Source organism: Ovis aries, chromosome X (assembly GCF_016772045.2).
Source record: "Ovis aries strain OAR_USU_Benz2616 breed Rambouillet chromosome X, ARS-UI_Ramb_v3.0, whole genome shotgun sequence".
Classification (NCBI taxonomy): domain Eukaryota; kingdom Metazoa; phylum Chordata; class Mammalia; order Artiodactyla; family Bovidae; genus Ovis; species Ovis aries.
In genome coordinates this window covers 126557336-126579629 of record NC_056080.1, presented here as the reverse complement: position 1 = coordinate 126579629, position 22294 = coordinate 126557336, and the positions used below count along the sequence as shown (strand labels likewise).

Here is a 22294-nt window from a genome sequence, read left to right as displayed (position 1 = left end):
TAAAAGAGATTTTAAACATGTATAGTTCTTTATATAGTGTTTAAAAAAGAATGAGTGGTAATAATCAATGACACATTTTGTCCGTTGCTGTCTAAATGTAGTTTTCTTAGCTCCCTTAGGTTGGATATTATTTTATTGTCATTGGTTGTTATTTGGCTATTTGTTTCTTTTTATAGGGTCCTCCTGGACTTCCTGGATTTCCAGGGACACCAGGTCTTCCTGTAAGTAGAATTTGGCTTCTTATTTTTAAAATCTCTTAAAACAGTAATCTAAGAAATATTATACATGTGTTATATCCCCTTTCAAAGGGAATGCCAGGCCATGATGGGGCCCCAGGACCTCAAGGTATCCCTGGATGCAATGGAACCAAGGTGAGATTTATTTGACTTAATCTTAGGCGATATGCTTGAAAATAATGGACTTAAACATTTCAAGAAATCAATATCGAGAATGTCAAAGAAGAGATATAGTAGCTTCATGTCTAGGACAGACATAGAGTATGTTCTGAGTTAGCATTTTCAATATACTGAAATATCAGTAATTCTTTAAGTCTGTATAATTAGTTGGGATATTGCATTGAGTTGAATATTACCTACCAAATCCCTTTTGTGTTTTAGTGTTAAGGAGAATGAGAGTTTTTGCCATACATTGACATGAATCAGCCATGGGTGTACATGTGTTCCGCATCCTGAACCCTCCTCCTATCTCCCTCCCCATCCCACCCCTCAGGGTCATCCCAGTGCACCAGCCCTGAACACCCTGTCTCATGCATCAAACCTGGACTGGCAATCTATCTCACATATGATAGTATACATGTTTCAGTGAATGAAATGAGAGTTAAATGAGAGTGAAAAAGGAATTAGGATATATCAGTTCAGTTCAGTCGCTCAGTCATGTCCGACTCTTTGTGACCCCATGAATTGCAGCACACCAGGCCTCCCTGTCCATCACCAACTCCCGGAGTTCACTCAGACTCACGTCCATCGAGTCAGTGATGCCATCCAGCCATCTCATCCTCTGTCATCCCCTTCTCCTCCTGCCTCCAATCCCTCCCAGCATCAGAGTCTTTTCCAATGAGTCAACTCTTCGCATGAGGTGGCCAAAGTACTGGAGTTTCAGCTTTAGCATCATTCCTTCCAAAGAGCACCCAGGGCTGATCTCCTTTAGAATGGACTGATTGGATCTCCTTGCAGTCCAAGGGACTCTCAAGAGTCTTCTCCAACACCACAGTATATGTTTGTACATATAAGCACACATATGTATGTATGTGTATATATACACACACACACATCTATATTATCAGTTGTTAAGAGTAATACTTATGAATGTTATTCATTAACTTTGATTTTTTTTAAACTAGGTACACTTAAAATTTTCAAATCTTTCATATTCTTAAACCTTTTTTATCTTACCTAATAACTTCCTGAAGAAAAATCCTAAGAATCTATATATAATACACCACATCAGTTTTTACTATGAACTGTTAGTATGAACCCTGAAACTTCTCCATCATAGAAAATAATGAATTTAACAAGTGAGAAAATAAAGTGTCATATGCTACAAACATTGTTTCCTGGCCCTCTTTTCTTTAGTCAAGACTAAATCCAACTATTTGGATTAAGTATAAAGTGAAAGCAAGAAAAAAAGAGAGGAAAATTTGCTCTTTTTAAAAGCTTACAAGTATTTGTTTCCATTTCTTATTCTCTCACTTTTCTCCTTATATAGGTTAATGAAATACTGTTTTCTGTGTATCCTTTTGATATTTCAGTATTGCATATAATACTCTGTGAAACTATTCTAAAATACCATAGATCTTTTAAATTAATGACTTTTATCATATTTTATATTAGGGCATAATATTTAAAATAACTTGAACAAACTATTTTGTATTATGCAGGCCATCACATTTTATGATAATCATTGTAGTGTACACTTGTAGGCAGTAAAGTAATTGTTACCTTCAATATTTCTCCGAGTCAGTGTCATCCTTGCCACTAGTAATAATAATATTCTGATTTGGGATTTGTGAGGCTTACTTGTGTTTTTCATTTTTGCTTGGGGCAACCTTACAATGATAGGACCAACATGGAGTTAGCTTGCATGCCATATTGCATGTTAAAACACACTACATTCATGTGCCTATTCTGGTAATTTGATTGTTTTTTGCTAGCATGTCTGAGCAACAAACAGACTACTAGCCAAAGTTTTAAGACCAGATATGTCTACAGTGAGTATAGTATGCTATATGATTAAAGGGGTCTTTTTCTTTTATTGCTAAAGCAACACCTTAGCAGATCTCATGATTAGTTTGCATTTGAGTCCCCTCCAATTATGTAAACAACAAAATTTTTTAAAAACATTATGTGCATCTGCAGATTAAATAGAATCTTATATTTCTAACTATGTAACTGGGCTTCCCTTGTGGATCAGCTGGTAAAGAGTCCGCCTGCAATGCGGGAGACCAGGGTTCGATCCTTGGGTTGGGAAGATCCCCTAGAGAAGGAAAAGGCTACCCACTCCAGAATACTGGCCTGAAAAAAGCATTATGTGTACCTCCAGATTAAATGGATTCTTATATTTCTAACTATGTAACTAATTGAATGAACCCTAGAGATGGAGTCAAAACATATGGATTCTTTTGCTCTCTGTTTTCTAAACTTGATGTACAGGCCACTTCCTTTCTGTCTGGGCTAATTTTTTCCATGTGTAAAATGTGGTGGAGAAAGGGATATTGGACAATAAGTCAAAGGTACATAGCTGTATCATTTACTCTTTTAAGCCTCTGACAAGGATGTTTCTAGAAGTACTATAGCACATGGGTATTTGAAAGGAGGTTGCATTGGGGTTCTTCTACAGCCATTTTAGCTTTTGTTTTCTAAACCAAATGTCCATATTAGTACTTTACAATAGGGAATGAGAAAGACTGGATGCCTAGAGAACAAAATGACCTGCAATTGCTAAAACTATTGCTATGATTATACTCTTGGTGATATTAATGGCATTCTTTCTAACCATCTTTTCCTCTTTACAAAAATAATTTGAAATAGTTTACAATAAAAGGGAAAAGCAATGGGGCAGTTAAAATATGAATCTATATAATACATGGGCAGGAAATTGGGGCAGATCATTAACTATTAAATGTGATGATAGCCAAGAATCTGTGGTATGATTCTCTCAAAATGGATTTGTCAGAAGAAAATGACTAAAGTAGATTTTTTTTCCCTTTATTTCTGATTGGGATTCATGAGTGGAGATAAAAGTATCTTAGAAGGCTGAATTGATATGGATAGTTGGTATAAGGTAATTGAAAAGTGAAGGCTAATGAATTTTGGACAATCTGGCATGTTTCAAAATGACTTGCAGAAATTTTTTCAGTAAGTCATTGTTGGTATAATGATGCTTTGTTTTTTTGTTCCTCCATGCTTTTTATTTTTAACTCCTTCTAGGGAGAACGTGGATTTCCAGGCAGTCCCGGTTTTCCTGGTTTACAGGGTCCTCCAGTAAGTTATAAAATTCGGAATTATAACGAACACAGGAATTAACGTAAGCAGAAGTGTACAAAGTGAGCTCAGTGCATTTGTATGGAACAAAATAGTACTTTTCAAAGTAATAAAGTAAAAGGATTAAAAAAAAGAAATTAGTAGTGCATAGAGCTTTCTGCTGGATAAAAGCAAAGATTCTGTAGTGCATATTTAATATAAATGTCATCTCTAAGTATCTTAAGGTACCCTTTCCTCAGAATGATCTTATAGCAATCTATTCAATTTTGCTTGCTCCTTCCCCTCTCATTCATATAATTCCTTTTCTTTTTAATAATAGGGACCTCCTGGGATCCCAGGTATGAAGGTAAGTATCTCATGTTGGAAAGGTAAGCATTTTACAGTATTTGGAAAGCCTGCATCTTCAGTCAGATAATGTCTCTGAATTCTGTCTTAAAATGGATGCTTCTAGAAGTTGCACAGGTGCACATTTATGAGCTCTCCTTAACTATTCTCCTTTGTTCTTGTGGCTTTAAGTACCTTTTATGGGCTAATATGCTTGCAAATGTGTATATCAGCCTCACAGTTCTTTTTGATACCTTCCTTGTTACATTTTGATTCAGTTGAGACCTGCTCCCTCTGGAAATATTCTTTCCCTCTGGCTTCTGCAAGGGAATATTCTGGGAATATTCTTTCCCTTTTCCTAATCTTTCTTCTGCATCTCCAGTCATTCTGCAGTCTTCTATGCAAGCTCATGTTATTCTATCTAGCAGGCATCAAGACACAGTCCTGATCCCTTCTTCCCTTCTATGCCTAGAAATATCATTAATGCTCTTGGTATTGATTGCTGTCTAGTTATGGAACACCTACATTTCTATCTCTAAAACAGAATTTTCTTCTGAGTTATATGCATGCATTAAATTGCTTCCCTGACATCCCCCTGACTTATCTCCCAGACATTCAAATTAATGTCCTCAGAGTTAACCCAGATCCCCAAATAAACCTTTTCCTCCTTCTGTTTTCCTCATCTCTAAAATTTGTATCACTATATACCATGTACACTTTTACATGTACCAAAACCTGAGAGTTAGTATTTGCATTTTCTACTCTTTCACACATCTCCTCATTGCATACTGTCTCTTAATACTGTTAATTTTGCCTGTAAGTATATATATTAAAATTCATCTACTTTTTCATTTCCACTGCTAGCCTACTAACCATAATGCCACATCTGGATTAGTGTAGTAGCCTCTTAACTAGTTTCTTTTTTGTCCCTCGCACCTCCCAGCATGATTTATTCTATACAAAGCAGCCAAGAATGATCTTTTAAAAATATAAATCAGTAATTTAAATGTCTCCTTATAAACCTTCAAGGGTTTCCCATTGCATCCAAGATAAAGTCCACATTTTTTTCTATGGCCTGTAAGATCTGCATATTCTGGTCCTCGCCCCACATTTCCAGCCTCATTCCTAAGCTGCTTTTCATTGGGCTCCCTGATCACACCAGTCTGCATTAAGTTGTTTGAATGTGCCAGATTCTTCCCTTTCTGGGTCCTTTGTTCATGCTGCTTACATTGCCTAATGCTCTTCCCCCATCTTCACCTGGCTGACTCATGATCCTTTAGATTTCAGCCTGAATGTTGCCTTCATAGATTGCCCTTCTTTACTGCCCAAACAAATTTTCTCCACTATTTTTTTAATTGAAATATATTTGACATATAACATTGTGTAAATTTAAGGTGTACATGTTAATTTGATAAGTTTATATATTGTAATATGATCTCCATTATAACGATAGTTAGCCCCTCTAGGACATCACATAATTATCATTTCTGTGATTGTTCTCCACCATTTCTTTATCATGTACCATGTAGTTTTCCTTTATAGTCCTAAACAGAAAATTTTATCATCTTATTTGTTTACATGTTATGATATGAATTTCTCCAGTATATTATTAGCACAGTGAGAACAGGTGTCTTGTTTTATCTTCTTTGCTACAAAGCATCCAAAGCCTAACACGATTCTTGGCAAATATTAATATTTAATGTTTTTTTGTGAATGAGTAACCAAAGGTATGACAGGTTCTCAACAAATTGACTGTACTTCCATGTCCTCTACCCACTTCCTCATTTTCCTTTGAAGAGTAAATGTATTCATTTAACTACTGAGGTCGCCTCAATCTGTGAGGACACTTATGTGACAAGTTGAACGCTTAGTTCATTTTTTTGTATTCTGGCCAGCTTTCCCATATCATAAGTATTACTTACAATCGCCACTTATGGTTTCTTTCAGGGGGAACCGGGTAGTATAATCATGTCATCTCTGCCGGGACCAAAGGGTAATCCAGGATATCCAGGTCCTCCTGGCATTCAAGTAAGCATCTGCTGACTTTCTACTTGGCCCTATTGATTAAATCAGATCAAGCATCACTTTTTTTTAATCCTCAGCCTTTAGTATTCTCTATTTTCATTACAGAAATTATCATCTGAGGTTTGATAGATATGGCAGGTATGTTGTATGTAAAAATAAAAGCAGTCTTGACCAGGGACCTTTTTAAGAAATGTGGCTTGTTCTTTTACCTTTCAAATCCAGTTTCCACAGAAGTTTTTGTTTCGGAGTTTTGCAGCAGAAACAGCCTTCTATACAGTCTTATTTCTGTGCTGTGGAGATCAATAGGGTAGTAGAGGTAAATGGTCTGATTAAAAATTGCAGGTTTCCCATTCAAGGTATTTGAAGAATTCATTTATAACATTATCAATTACGCATAATGTATGACCATACTTTGAAGGCTGAAAGAATAAAATATATGTATAGTGAACATCAAGTGTGATCTAATTTTTCCTAAAGAATTGTCATGTCAGCCTACACATAACATACATAGAGATGATAACAACTTTGGGGGATTTATAGACTAGGGAATTAATTTTTTTAAGGTTTATATTTCATGAGGATTGTTCCCTTTGCCAAAAATAAAAATCAGTTCTTTCTAATATTTGATCACTAAGATACAATGTCAGGGACTTTTTTCGTTAATCACCTTAATACATACTTGATATTACCCATCCATATGTTCTTAAGTATTACCAATCTTTTCTAAATTTTACTGTATTATATTTGAAAAAAAAGCAGAATACATGCAAAGTATATGTAGGTTATAAAGCATAATGACCAAATGAGCACTGATGAACCCAATGCAGTATTTAAAAACTAGAACATTGTAATTTTCAATCAACCTTTCTTGGCAGTCACATCCTTCTGCATTCTCCCAAGATGTAGCTACCATCCTGGGTTTTCCATTTCTTCTTAAAAATAGTTTTATTACATGCACATATATCATTAAACAAGAGTATTTAGTTTTTAAAGTAATATGAAATGTATGTGTAGTTTTCTGCAACTTTTTCTATTTGATATGTTAAGATTCACCCATATTATTGTATATGACCATAGTTCATTCAGTTTCACTTCCATGTTATAGTCCATTGTTTGATATACTAGAATTTGTTTCTCTGATCTCCTGTTGTTGGATATTTGGGTTGTTTTGAGATTTTTAAATTATATAACAATCCATAATTTATATCTAGATATAAAATTGCTAGATTTCAAGGCAGTCAAATTTTCAGCTTATTAAGATGCCTAATTTTGCTCCGCAACCATTACATCATTCCTTTATCTTTTGTCCCAGTTTTTCTCACATCCCTCTTTGTGTTTAATTTTATGTATTTTTATTTTATAATTAGAGAAGCCACCTTGAAACTAGCAGGCTTTCCCTTCCCATTTCTAGCATAAAAGCTCCACTAATTGCCCATCTTTATTGCTTCATATTTTATTTTATTTTATTTTTTAATATACATTTATTTATTTTAATTGGAGGTTAATTACTTTACAATATTGTACATACATCAACATGAATCCACCATGGGTATACACGTGTTCCCCATCCTGAACCCGCCTCCTTCCCTGTACCATCCCTCTGGGTCATCCCAGTGCACCAGCCCCAAGCATCCAGTATCATGCATCGAACCTGGACTGGCGATTCGTTTTAAAACTTCCTGACTATACATTTGTCCCATATTTATTGTATAGCACTCTAAAACACAAGTTGTCTAAGAACTGCATTCATTCTGTTTAGTTGAATTTCTTTATAGTCATTCAATCCTTTTATTCTTTTTTTTTTACTTTATTTTACTTTACAATACTCTATTGGTTTTGCCATACATCAACATGAATCCTTTTATTCGTCTACATCTTAAAATTCTGCTTATAGTACTTCAGAATTATAGAATTGTAGAACAGAATTCTGGCAACTTAACTTAAATTTCACCCATTTAGTTCTTTCTACACGTTTTTTTCTTATCCTTTTCTTTACTTTCTTTATAACAGGGCCCAGCTGGTCCCCCTGGTATACCAGGGCCAATTGGTCCCCCAGGACCACCAGGTTTGATGGTGAGCTTGCTTCTGTGATTTCATTTCTCTTCCTTTTCTTTCATTTTACAAATATTAATATTATTTGTATTACTTGAAAGTATAATGAATTTGATCTATAGTTTTCTTAAATTTTCTTATATAGGAGATTCTATAGTGTTATGGTGAATAATATATGTGCTAAATAATAGCTCCATTTTATAGATGGAAAGAATGAGGTACACAAAAGGAAAGATTTAAAATAAAGTATCTTGGTGGTTAACTCTTGATGTGTCAGATTTGAAGTCACTTCTGGGGCCATCTTATGAAGACTTCTAAGCCAATTCTTAAGTCACTTGATGAAACATGTTTCTTCAAGATGCAGTTTTCTGTTTAAAAGGAATAAAAATAGATATTCACACATACGCACAAAATTGGCTCTCATTTCTTAGGGACCTGTGACAGAACAGGAGGATTGGTGAGGGTAGTGAATCACTCTGAAATGGGATAAGGATCTTTATTCCCCAGGAAAGAAGCAGAAACTTAGAAAGACCCTGAATGTGCAACCAGTTCTCTTACTTTATTACCTGTATTGTCACTTATATTTCTACTCTAATAAATTGTAAGTACTTTTACCCCTGAAATACTTAAATTTCATTTAAGTCATATTTTAAACTTAGAACTTTACTGTTGCCCTGTTAAAAGGGCAAGAAAATTGTACTTCAAAGTAATTGCTCATGTGCCACTCTACCTCTCATCTATCATATATTTAAATGACAGTTTTCATTATACCTTTATAGATTATACATTTTTGCTTGTGACCATTGGTCCTCTATTCATGAATGAATGGAATAACAAAATAATGTTTGATAAATACTAGAAGATCTACCAGAAAAAGATTGTAATTTCCGCTTTTTTAGGAATCTTTAGGAGAGGATTAGAAAACCTCTTTGTTTAGTTTGTTTTAGTTGTAAATATCTTGCAAAACATGAGACTCTGGAGCAGGGCACTTTTTCCAAAATCTTACAACTTTGGCCTACCGTAGGTGTATTGCTACACCTTGAATTTCCTTAATTCTTGTGACCACATAGCACATTCAGTCTGTTCTTAATGTCCCTGCAATTAACCTTGATTCAAAGGATGAAGCAAAGTCTTAGAAATGCTACGAAGGTATAATATGTAAATAAACAGATCAGTTGATATCAGGAGGTGATATCCCTGGACAGACAAAGGCCAATTTAACTTTTCAAACCTTAAAACATTCTCAAATATACAAAGATCATATACAATCAAATTGCACTAAAAAAGTAAACGCATGCGTTTTAGAACTGGACAGTTAATTGTCTAATGGTACCTGAGTTTAACCCATGATTCTGACATGATAAGTTTGATATTTGTTGAGATTAATTTTTGTTTGGCATGAGTGCTACCCCATGGCCTCTACCCATCCTTGTATTTCTTCCCTCACCCATTTGTAGCCTGTCAAGAGAAGTCACCACTATTGCCTAGTTTCTTTTAAATATGTGTCTAGTTTCAATTTAAATATGTGTCTCTGACAAGAAAACAATGAGAAAAAAAACCTCAGGAAATATTATTTTAAAAGACTTTTTTCAGTCCTTACTTCTATGAAACCAACTTATTTTTAGTATATTCATCAATATAACTCTTTTATCCTTTTTCTGTGTCTTTCACTCCTAGGGCCCTCCTGGCCCACCAGGACTTCCAGGACCAAAGGTAATTTTCTTTCTTCTTTTAGCATCTTATATTTGGTGTGGATTTTGTTGTTGTTGTTGTTATTGTCAATGAGGTTTTTTAATGTAATTTGTTTATTTTTTAATTGGAGGAAAACTGCTTTACAATGTTGTGTTGGTTTCTGCCATAGTCAATGAGGTTTTAAATTCAAATCTCTCTCTTCAGGGGAATATGGGATTAAATTTCCAGGGACCCAAGGGTGAGAAGGTGAGTAGAGAAAAAAGTTGATTATTCAACCCTCAGTTGTTTTCTTTCACCGTCATTTGAACTTGTCTTTTTGCTTCTTGCAACTAAATTAGTTTGCATGTTATATTATATTATTGTCTGTTTAAACTATGAAATATTACGTACTTATTTTATCTTGCAAACAGGGTGAGCAAGGTCTTCAGGGCCCCCCTGGGCCACCTGGGCAGATCAGTGAACAAAAAAGACCAATCGATGTAGAGTTTCAGAAAGGAGATCAGGTGAGTATGTAGGGAGGAAATCAATGACTATCTTGCTATGAAAGTGGCATTCCATTAAAATGCAGTACAAGCTGGAATAAGGTTTTTTGTGATAGTCTTTTTGAAATAACAAGGGTTAGAGATAATTAAAATTTTAAAATATCTTGACTGAGATATACTCTATTTACTGTAAAATTCACCCATTTAAAGTGTACAATTACATCTATTTAATATATTCACAAGATAGTCAAACAATCACTGCAGTCTGATTTTAGAACATTTTCATGAGCCCCCTGAACAAAACCCCACACCTATTAGTTATCACTTAATATTTTTCCCTAAACTTTCAAGCACTGAAAGTTTAATTAAATGAAACCACTAATTTAATTCTTGGCTCCAAAGATTTGCCTATTTTTGGACCTTTTATATAAATGGAATCATATATGATATTCTCTGGTTTCTTTTTTATTATAATCTTTTCAAGTTCATTTATGTTGTAGTGTGTATTAGTACTTTGTTCCTTTTTATGGCTGAGTTAATAGTCCTTTGCATGTATATTCCCCATTTTGTGTATTAATTCATCAGTTGACGGACACTTGACTTTTTTCCCATTTTTGGCTATTATGAATAATGCCTTTATGTACAAAATTAAGTCATTGTAAGATTGTCACTGTTTTAGATGACCATGTTTTCTATGTTTCACTGATATTTAGGGAGAAAGATGGTATTACTGATAAATTGCTTCTCTTCGCCAGCACATATACTAAAATTGGAATGATACATAGAAGATTAGCATGGCCCCTACACAAGGATATCATGCAAATTCATGAAGTGTTCCATATTTGCCGGGGGTGGGGGTGCCTTTCCAGGTGGCACTAGTGGTGAAGAACTTGCCTGCTAATATAGGAGGTATAAGAGATACTGGCTTGATCCTCGGGTTGGGAAGATGCCCTTGGCAACCCACTACAGTGTTCATACCTGGAGAATCCCAGGGACAGAGGAGCCTGGCAGGCTACAGTCCATGGGGTTGCAAAGAGTTGGACAGGACTGAAGCGACTTAGCATACATGCAGTAGAATAGATGAGGGGATCAAATTATATGATTACAAAATATTTTATAAGAATAAAAAAATCATTAGTACTTTACTTTGAAGTGCTTTCTTACTCTTTACCTCAAAACTTGGCTTGTACATACACTAAAAATTAACTGAAATAAGAAAAGATGGCCCTAGATTGTTTTTGCCTAGTAGATTTCAACTTTGAATTTGAAACATCTTTGATTATAGTACATGAGTCTGTAGTTCACCTAGTTAAAATTGTTCCTAACAGTACTAACAATTTTAATATTGCTTTCCTTTTCCCTGCCACTGCATAGGGACTTCCTGGTGACCGAGGGCCTCCTGGACCCCCAGGGATACGTGGTCCTCCAGTAAGTAACCTAAAATTCTTTAGCATCATTTAATGTAGATTGATAATCTCACATAGTACTGCATGAACCAATGTAAAATTACTTTTGTCTGTATAGGGTCCTCCAGGTGGTGTGAAAGGTGAGAAGGGTGAGCAAGGAGAGCCTGGCAAAAGAGTAAGTGTTATGGCTTCTAATAAACTTTACACAAATTTTCAAACGTGTCTTTGTGCACGTACTCATGCACTGTACATGTGTGTAATTTTATTTTTTCCTCTTAAATCCTGCCTTCATTCCCTCAAAATGGCATGAATGACATATTTATTTATTTATTATAACATTAAAGTCTAGAAAGTCTACTGAAGAGAGTCCCAGGCTGGAAGAAAGCTTGTTATATCCTTTAACCTTGCATTTCTAAATAACAAAATTATATTATTATATTTCCTTGAATCCTAAATAGGGTAAACCAGGCAAAGATGGAGAGAATGGCCAACCAGGAATTCCAGTGAGTATTTAAAATCCACCCTCCCCTTCAAATGGCAACATTTGTACATGTTGATAAAAAAGCAGGATGGCAAAGAGGCTTGGGTTTGAAAATAGTTTAAATGAATAGAAACTATCCTTTCTATCTCTTTTAAATATGAATTTGAAATTTCTCTGTTTTTTTAGATAGATTTTTAAGTCAGATTTATTGAGATATCATTTGTATACAGTAAAATGAACCATTTTGGTGCACAGTTCTGTGTGTTTTGACAAACACATAAGTTGTGTATCAATCTCCATAATAAAAAACAGTTCCATCTCTCTCAAAAGTTCTCTCATGATCTTTCGTAGTTATTCCCTCCCCTCCCCTCACCCAGTGTCCATTGAAACAACTGATCTGTTCTCCATCTCTGTAATGTTGCTTATCCAGAGTGTCATAAAAATGGAGTCACAGCGTATACAGCTTTTTGAATCAGAATTCTTTCACATAGTATAACACACTGTATTGTATAGCAGCAGTTCATTCACTTTTAATTGCTGACCAGTATATGACTATATGGAGTACCAAGGTTGATACATTTACTCATTGAAAGGTATTTTGGTTGTTTCTGGTTTTTACCATCATGAATAAACTGCTAAAAACCTTCACATACTCTGTTTTGTGTGAACATAAGTTTTCTTTTTCCAGTTAAAGTTTTGACATATAATTCTAATTACTACCAAAAAAGAGGCAAATAAAAATATGGAAGTCCAGGAACATTATTTCAGGCAGCCTTAGTATCAGGAGTATCCACCATAGATGTTAAAAGATGTTTTCAAAGACAGATAGAAAATTTGATGAAATTTGGAGACTACTCTGCAGGAAAGGGAGCATTCTTAATAAGACTGGAAGTTGTAAAGTAATATTCAATCAAATCAGATAAATTGATTTCTAAATAATTTTGCTAAACAGGCAGTCCTCAACTTACAAACTGTAGCTTCGCCAATGGCTTAAACATATAAAATGGTGAAAGTGAAAGTTGCTTAGTCGTGTCCAACTCTTTGCAACCCTATGGACTATACTGTCCATGGAATTCTCTGGGCCAGAATACTGGAGTGGGTAACCTTTCCCTTCTCCAGAGGGGGGGTTCCAATTCAGGACCTCAGTTCCTGTCTTCTTTTGAAACAATGATTTATGCAATCATGATGTTCAACAACTGCCTCTGTTTTTGACAGATATCCCTAGGGAAAAGGCTTTTCTCTCTTTGCACTGGGAGAAGTAAAATTAGGTCAAGTAATGGGATCTTTCTGGGAACCACCAGAAATGACAATTCTGTGGGGATGGGGCTTTAAAGAAGCTTCAGCCGGGTTCTTTCCCTTCTGGTTGCTGCTATGCTTTACCTTGATTGTGAGCTGTTCGTTTTCAAGGCTGCTGTGAAACTGAGGAAGGGTGATGGAAATAGAGCCACAAACCACTTTGTTCTTACCAAGGTTCAGTCTTTTTTTCTCCAAAAAAATACATTTCCTGGATTGCTGCAAACCCTTGCTTAATTTCTAAAGTTCTAAAAAGATTGACCATTTTTGTCAATGTCCTTGGTGCTTTTATGGAGGAGAGGAATTTTGGAGGTTCTTATTCCACCATTTTTGCTGATGTCACTGTCTTCTGTGTTTTTAAAGGGTTTGCCTGGTGATCCTGGTTACCCTGGTGAACCAGGAAGAGATGGAGAAAAGGTAAGAATTTTAAAACGCCTAGGGAACTGCTTTTATTCTGATTAGCACAATTCTTTTCATCCCAGTTATAAATGAAAATTTCTAAGTAACTAGCTTTTGTATTCAAACTACACCTTCTTTATCCATCTTTTGATGTTATTCCCTTTTCTCTTATACCAATTCCCTAAATTTTCATTCACTATCCTAAATCACAGTCCATCTGATAGAAACACATGGAGAATTGTTTAACTTTAGCATTTCCATTGTTAAAAGCTGATGCCTTTACTTTGAGCATGTATTGGCAAAACTTTTGTTCTCCAGAAAGAAGATTCAGCACTATTTTATTGAGGCCTTTGTATTAAAAAAGGCTTATAGCTGTGAATTTAGAATGTTGCCACTAAACATTTCCATTCTCTAGGCAATTATTGTCTGGAAGCCCGTAGCTAATTCCTTGTTGTTGTTTTTTGTTATTGTTGTTGTTGGCTGTTGTTTTTTCATTTGGCCATGGAGCCTGACTGAAGTCATTTATTTAGTTCCCTATTATAAAAGTGACTTTGAAAAAAAAAATATATGAAGCCCAAATTCCCATATTTATAGCAGATCACAAAACATCCATTTTTCTAATCTCTCTGGTCTTTAATTGCTTTCTATTAAAAGCTTTGTTTTGCAGGGACAGGGACATGTGAGAAACTTGAATGTACCCAGAGGGTACATGTTTTAATGATGATTTTATCTCTAAACTAGATCCAAAATTCTAGACTGGCTTAAGAGGCACAGCTAGAATAAAGGAAGATAATAAATACTCAAAAGAATAACATTTTGTTTTTCTAGTTGTATGTGAAGTTATAGGACAGAGTATCTCCTTAAACTAAAAGAAGCTTATAGATAGACGAAAGGTTTCTGTGAATAAGTCTAGAATGAGAGTAGAGGTGTGAGAGGTACACCTATTCTCGGGTCTTGGCCAGTGGAGTAACAGTTGAATACTGTGATCTTCACCTGTTGTATCTGCTGGTTAAGGGTAACAGTTTTGTCTGAATTTGTCTTTCAGTAGATTCTAAGAGCAAAGTCACAAACCAAATATGATTTATTAGCTATTCCTGGTGATAGTTAACTCCATCAGCTTTAAAATATCTGTCACTAATGGAAATGACACTAAATTTATGACCCTGACAAGTTTTTTGAAAAAGACATGGCTAAATGTAAGAAAAGGGTAAAGATTTTTAGCTGATTCTAGTAATACCAATTTTTTAATTCAGTGTCTTCTCTATGTTACCACTAGAAATACCTTAGAAGTCTGGTCTATATATAAGGCAAATAAGTTAGTTGATCTGGTCAGCATCATATAGCTTGTAAATCTGACATAACAGCACAGGTTTTCCTAGGCTTAGCTAAGTAGTGTTTTATTAACTCATTTTGTATTTCTCTTTGATATTTTTTATTGTGTATTTCTGGGTCTTTATGAAACTTATCAGTTATATTTTTGAGGAAATTGATGTTTTCATGTGATTTTTACTAATCTGTTGTATAATTGTGTTGAACAGGGTCAAAAAGGTGACACTGGCCCACCTGGGCCTCCTGGACTTGTAAGTTTTTTTTCTTTCAGTTTTTATTTATTAAATTTATTAGTGCATTTAAATTTTTGTGTCTTAATTATATACTCCATACCTTTTCCTCATAGAACACAAAATTCCAAGTCTTTATCAACTCCTCCTGTCTTAAAAGTCTTTACATCTAAAACTTCAGTGAGGTTGACCTCGGAGTCTTCGTATTGGTCTGCCTGTGTATTATTTCTCCATAATAAAGCTCCAAAATTATGGTATTAGGTTTTTTTGCATAATGATTGCCAAATCATTTCTTAAGTAACCAGCAGGTGGTGCAAGTGTTGCTTACAAAGGTTCAAAAAATGAAACTGTTGGGGAACTAGGGATTGGTCCCTCCCCCTGCAGGGCTCAGAAGAAAGATGGATTTGGTCTTAATAGCTTTTCTCAATTTGTAATTGTCTGATTCACACCTCTTTCTTCCCGGAGTGTGTGCTTTTACGGGCTCTTCATAACAAATGCAGGAAACTACTCTATAAAAGAAACTTGAAGGGTTTACAACTTTTCTGTCATATTTGTATTTACCATGAAATTCTAGTCACATATGTTTTCATTCTTATTAAGAATAAAATATCTCTGTTGCAGTTGATATTGGTTTTCCTTTCATTGAAATTTGCTAAGACTCCTGGCTTTAGACTTCACTAAAGTTGCAAAGGGGCAAGTGCCATAAACCCTATATGATAAGATGTTTGAATAATGTTTATTTGATTATTTTTGTCCATAGTGAGTCTTAAATATTGATACTTGGTACTTTACCAAATCCAATGATGAGGGTGTATTATATTTAAAGAAGATCTTAAGACAGTTTTTATTTGCTTTCATTTTAAAATCAGAATTTTACTTTTCTAACAAATAATTTTTCTAAAAAATGAGATGATACAATTTTGATGAGCATCAGAAGAAATGGAAATTTTAAGAGTATGTCCTGTTCAATAGCTCACTTCCCCTTTGAACTACTATCCCAATTCTAGGTCCCACAAATGTCCATTTGTCTGAATATTTCTTGTATCCAAAAGAGCCAGGATGAATATTACCAGTAGGTGATAATTTCTATCTCAGACTGATAGTTGCTTACATCTAAAGCTTACTTTACCTTTATAGCTCTATGAAGTTAACCTCTTCATATTAGATCATTTAATATAAAATTCTTTAGGCATGAGGTTCTAAGAAGATAGGGAATTATTAGCTAGTTGATTTTAACTAATAAAGCTCTCCTGGAAGAATGACTTTTCTTTTTCTTTTTAAGAAAAAAATATGAGTTGGCAAAGAGAAAGATTATGGGAAGGCATTATAGATATTTAGAATGGCACATTCAAAGGAAAAAGCAGGAATGTGCAAGATGCATGAAGTGGTTACAATCAGACTTTGCTCTCCTAAAAAGTCATTGCTGGAACTAACAGGACGTGAAACAGATGAGAGAGGTATTGGGAGTGAGAAGTATGTTTAGAGTCAAGGCTATAAAGTAACATATAGTAAGAAGGAATGAACAATTATGAGTGGTCTAACAGGAAACGTAACACAGAAAAATTCCTTTTTGAGGAAGTGTATCCTAGTAGTAGATTTGGATTTAAAGGGAAAATCTCAGAGTTGTTTCTGTTAGTCCAAGTGTGAGGTAAGGATAGAAGCTGTCACAGGAAAGAAGCGGACAAATTGGAGAGACTTTTTTTAACTAAGAATTATAAGGCTTAGGTGATTGGAGTGAATTGAATGTGAATGATAAGAAACATCAAACATAATTCTAACTCTGTAAGCCTGGGGCTCAAGTGGATGGCAGTATTGATACTGACATTGAACATTTTCTAATCTGTTGAAGCGTGCTGCTCACAATCTATGTAAGGTGGTCTTGATGATTTTGCATCTGAACACTTTGTGAAAATGATGCATTGTAATCATATGGACCTACCAGGTTATTTTCAGAAAAACAAGTCTCTTCCTCTTTGAATTCCTTTATTTTTTCTTTCATAAAAAAGGTAATACCTAGGCCTGGGACTGGTGTAACTGTAGGAGAAAAAGGAAACATTGGGTTACCTGGCTTGCCTGGAGATAAAGGAGATCGAGGATTTCCTGGAATACAAGGTCCACCAGGCCTTCCTGGACCTCCAGGTAAATGAGACTGTACTATACTTAATACCCTTGTGTTTATAGTATCTTTACTAATCCATGTATACAGTATTATCATACTAGTTCCAGGGTGAGCATGGCACTAGAAGACATCGGTATTTTTTAATTGACAGGAACTCCTCAGCTCTTACTATAACCTTTCCAAGTTCCTCATGTATACTTAAAAAAAATCAGAATTATTTGAATAGTGTTGTCTTACAATAAAAAATACCATTTCTATCTTTTGTTATTAATAAATTACACCAAACGTTACTGTGACCCAAATATTCATCATTGTACCTTTCATGCTGTTATGATAGAAAACACTGGACTAATGATGCCTAGTTATGTAAGATTTACTGTATTTTTATGTAGTAAACAGCACTATCCACTTAGAATTCCAGAAACATTTACCTAGAAATCCCCATGGCGATTTTGCTGTGCAGTAAAATCTTGGAGCTCAGTACTAATTTTATATCACTTCCTTATTGCAGATATACAGTACAGTAGAGCACTTCTAATTTGGCTGCTAATTGAGCAGTGCCCTTGTTTAGCATGTTTATTTGGATGTTCTCTGAAATGAGGTGATAGCATACCTCTCATGTAAAATTTGAAAAAAAAAATCTGGTACAGTATCTGTCACACAGAGGTATTTAATAAATTATGGTTACTTTTCCATAAAAAAATATTTGCCTAATGAAATGTTAACATGATGAGATGAGTGATGCTCAGTGTTTCTGCCAAGAAGAAAGAGAATAAGTTGTGGGTCCCATTTTGTCAAAGTATACCCTTTGGATTTCTGTCTTCAAGGTAGTGGACTAAAGACATAACTGTGTCTGGCAAATTCAGATAAGGAATTCTCCAGGGATATAGCAAAGAATTTAAAGTGTTAGATAGTATGAAATAAAATGTAAGACACACAAAGGATAAACCTAGATGTCCCAAAATCCAACATGAAGGAGTTGAAAAAGAGAATAGGACAAGAAGCAATATTTGAAAAATTAATGGTTAAAACTTCTAGCTATTTAAAAAAGGCATATTTCCCTGTAAAAAGGCTTATGAATTATAAAACAAAAATAATAATAATACAAAATTAATACAGAATATATACCTAAACACATTGTAAGGACATTTTAGAATTTAAGGATAAAAAGAAGTTCTTAAGAACTGTCTGAGACCCAAAGCAGATCACTTACAAAGCAGTGAGAGTCAGATGAAGATAATGGGGCAAATTTTCAAAGTAATAAGGAAAAATAAGTATGAATTTGAGATCCTATATTACATCAAACTGTCATCCTAAAGTGAAGATGAGGACCTCCAAATCTCTGAAATAGTTACTGGAGCTTTTACTCCAAGAAGAAGGAAATGAATTCAAGATGAAGTTGGGAGTAGGGGTGGGTAACATAGAAGAAAGAATGGTTAAGAAAGATATTAATAAAGTATTTTAAGTCTAAATAAGTATTGATCATAAAAAATAACAAATATTTTAACTAACAATATGGAAGTATAATTGTACATACTACTAACATAGAATGTAAAGGTACAGAGAGAATGGGGAAGTGAATTTTATGGTTTATTGTCTTGTTAGAGGGAGAGAATATAAATACTATTAATTATATAAGGTTTTCCAAAAATACAGATTTTAGTCCCTAGGTTAAACATTTTAATAGTAACCACTAGAAAAGAATTAAAATAATATATATTACTTACTTGTTGAAGAAAGATGACCAAAATCTTGACCTTTGTAATATAAGTTAGGTTTGGGACAAAACAGACACAGATAAACCTGAATAAATAGAAAAACATAAACTGACAAGAAGAAGTTAAAAACAAATCAGTAACTTCAATAAATATGAAAGGACTTAACACTGATTAATAAACAAAAGCTAAAATAAAATTGGAATAAAATCCAAATGCTGTGCACGGTAGACATATCTAAAGTAAAATAATGTAGAAAATATGAAAATTAAGCAATGAGAAAATGTTAAGCAAATGCTACCAAAAAAAAGCTGGTTTAGCAATTCTAATATAGTATGAAATAGAATTAAATGCAAAAATGCATTATAAACAGATATATCATATGGATAAATAGACAAATTATACCACAAATGATATAAAAGTCATGAAACTTACTCATCTAAAATTATAGCTTTGAATATGTAAAGTGAAAACTGATAAACTACAAGGGATAAATTGGAAATTCCCCAGTATATCAAGGAAGTGAAATATAAATATGGATATAAATGATTTGAGTAACACAAGCTGTAGTTTTGAGAGAGAGAGAAAAATTTTGTGCAGCAGAGAATGTACATTCGTTTCAAACACACATGAAGTATTTGTGGTGTGTAGCTTTGAAATTGTGTAGTCAAGAAATTGACTCTATTAGACCAGAAAAAATCTTTTTAAAGTGTATGCAGGATACTGTACATAGAAAACCCTAAAGATATCAGAAAATTGCTAGAGCTAATCAGTGAATTTAGCAAAGTTGCAGAATACAAAATCAATACACAGAAATCACTTGCATTTCTATATAATAACAATGAAAAATCAGAAAGAGCAATTAAGGAATCAATCCCATTCACCATTGCAACAAAAAGAATTAAATATCTAGGAATAAACTTACTTAAGACGGAAGAACTGTACACAGAAAATTATAAGACACTAATGAAAGAAATCAAAGGTGACATAAACAGATGGAGGGATATTCCATGTTCCTGGGTAGGAAGAATCAATATTGTGAAAATGACTACAGTACTAAATGCAATCCCTATCAAATTACCAGTGGCATTTTTCACAGAACTAGAACAAAAAATTTCACAATTCATATGGAAACACAAAAGACCCCAAATAGCCAAAGCAATCTTGAGAAAGAAGAATGGAGCTAGAGGAATCAAGCTTCCTGACTTCAGGTTATATTTTTAGATGAGTAAGTTTCATGACTTTTATATCATTGTGGTATAATTTGTCTATTTATCCATATGAAATATCTGTTTATAATGAATTTTTGCAATTTAATTCTATTTCATACTATATTAGAATTGCTAAACCAGCTTTCTTTGGGGTAGCATTTCTTCCCCTGGAGGAGGAACCCACTCCAGTATTCTTGCCTGGAGAATCCCACAGACAGAGGAGCCTGGGGGGCTACAGTCCATGGGGTCACAAAGAGTCGGACACGACTAAAGCAACTTAGCACACAACATAGCCTGCACACAAAGCTACAGTCATCAAGACAGTATGGTAGTGGCACAAAAACAGAAATATAGACCAATGGAACAAGATAGAAACCCCAGAAATAAACCCATGCACCTGTGGGTACCTTATTTTTGACAAAGGAAGCAAGAATATACAATGGGGCAAAGACAGCTTCTTCGATAAATGGTGCTGGGAAAAGTGGACAGCTACATGTAAAAGAATGAAATTAGAACACTTCCTAATACAATACACAAAATTAAACTCAACATGGATTAAAGACATAAATCCAGAAGTAAGTAAGTAAGTAAGACCAGAAACTATAAAACTCTTAGAGGAAAACATAGGCAGAACACTTGATGACATAAATCAAAGCAAGATCCTCTATGACCCACCTCTTAGAGTAATGGAAATAAAAACAAAAGTAAAGAAGTGGGACCTGATTACACTTAAAAGCTTTTGTACAGCAAAGGAAACTATAAGCAAGGTGAAAAGAAAACCCTCAGAATGGGAGAAAATAACAGCAAATGAAACAAATGACAAAGGATTCATTTCCACAATATATAAGCAGCTCATGCAGCTCAATACCAGAAAAAGAAACAACCCAATCTAAAAGTGGGGAAAAGACCTAAACAGACATTTCTCCAAAGACGACATACAGATCGCTAACAAACACATGAAAAGATGCTCAACATCACTCATTATTAGAGAAATGCAAATCAAAACCACAATGAGATATAACCTCACACTGGTCAGAATGACCCTCATCGAAAAGTCTACAAACAATAAATGCTGGAGAGGGTGTGCAGAAAAGGGAACCCTCTTGCAATGTTGGTGGGAATGTAAATTGATACAGCCACTATGGAAGATGGTATGGAGACTCCTTAAAAAACTAGGAATAAAACCACCATATGACCCAGCAATTCCACTCCTGGGCATATATCCTGAGGAAACCCAAATTGAAAGAGACACATGTATCCCATTGCTCATTGCAGCACTATTTATAGTAACTAGAACATGGAAGCTTCCCTGGCGGCTCAGAGGTTAAAGCATCTGCCTGTAATGTGGGAGACCTGGGTTCAATCCCTGGGTCAGGAAGATCCCCTGGGGAAGGAAGCGGCAACCCACTCCAGTATTCTTGCCTGGAGAATCCCATGGATGAAGGAGCCTGGTGGGCTACAGTCCATGGGGTCACAAAGTGTTGGACACGACTGAGCAACTTCACTTTCACTTTCAGAACATGGAAGCAACCTAGATGTTCATCGACAGGTGAATGGATAAAGAAGTTGTGGTACATATACACAATGGAATATTACTCACCCATAAAAAGGAACCCATTTGAGTCAGTTCTAATGAGATGGATGAACCTAGAACCTATTATACAGAGTGAAATGAGTCAGAAAGAGAAAGATGAATACCATATTCTAACACACATATATGGAATCTAGAAAAATGGTACTGAAGAATTTATTTACAGGGCAGCAATGGAGAAACAGACATAGGGAATAGACTTATGGACATGGGGAGAGGGGAGCAGAGGGTGAGATGTATGGAAAGAGTAACATGGAAACTTACATTACTATATGTAAAATAGGTAGCCAACGGGAACTTGCTGTGTGGCTCAGGAAACTCAAACAGGGGCTCTGAATCAACCTAGAGGGGTGGGATGGGGAGGGAGATGGGAGGGAGTTTCAAGAGGGAGGGGATATATGTATACCTATGGCTGATTCATGTTGAGGTTTGACAGAAAACAGCA

General features: G+C 34.8%; 1 protein-coding gene and 1 non-coding gene across 2 annotated transcripts in view; both read left to right on the top strand.

The window, feature by feature from the left end:
* The window catches only part of COL4A5 (collagen type IV alpha 5 chain), a 262054-nt gene that overhangs the window by 152765 nt on the left and 86995 nt on the right, over positions 1 to 22294 (top strand). Inside the window, exons 5-19 of the mRNA XM_004022429.5 lie at positions 177 to 221; positions 309 to 371; positions 3447 to 3500; positions 3820 to 3846; positions 5772 to 5852; positions 7860 to 7922; positions 9579 to 9614; positions 9798 to 9839; positions 10004 to 10096; positions 11450 to 11503; positions 11600 to 11656; positions 11940 to 11984; positions 13619 to 13672; positions 15193 to 15234; positions 17220 to 17352. Of these exons, the coding sequence (XP_004022478.1) occupies positions 177 to 221; positions 309 to 371; positions 3447 to 3500; positions 3820 to 3846; positions 5772 to 5852; positions 7860 to 7922; positions 9579 to 9614; positions 9798 to 9839; positions 10004 to 10096; positions 11450 to 11503; positions 11600 to 11656; positions 11940 to 11984; positions 13619 to 13672; positions 15193 to 15234; positions 17220 to 17352 (889 nt within the window). The remainder of the gene's footprint in view (positions 1 to 176; positions 222 to 308; positions 372 to 3446; positions 3501 to 3819; positions 3847 to 5771; positions 5853 to 7859; positions 7923 to 9578; positions 9615 to 9797; positions 9840 to 10003; positions 10097 to 11449; positions 11504 to 11599; positions 11657 to 11939; positions 11985 to 13618; positions 13673 to 15192; positions 15235 to 17219; positions 17353 to 22294) is intronic.
* Positions 10814 to 10921, top strand: LOC114111883 (U6 spliceosomal RNA). Its single transcript, XR_003587613.1, has one exon. It is a non-coding gene; the product is annotated as a U6 spliceosomal RNA (small nuclear RNA).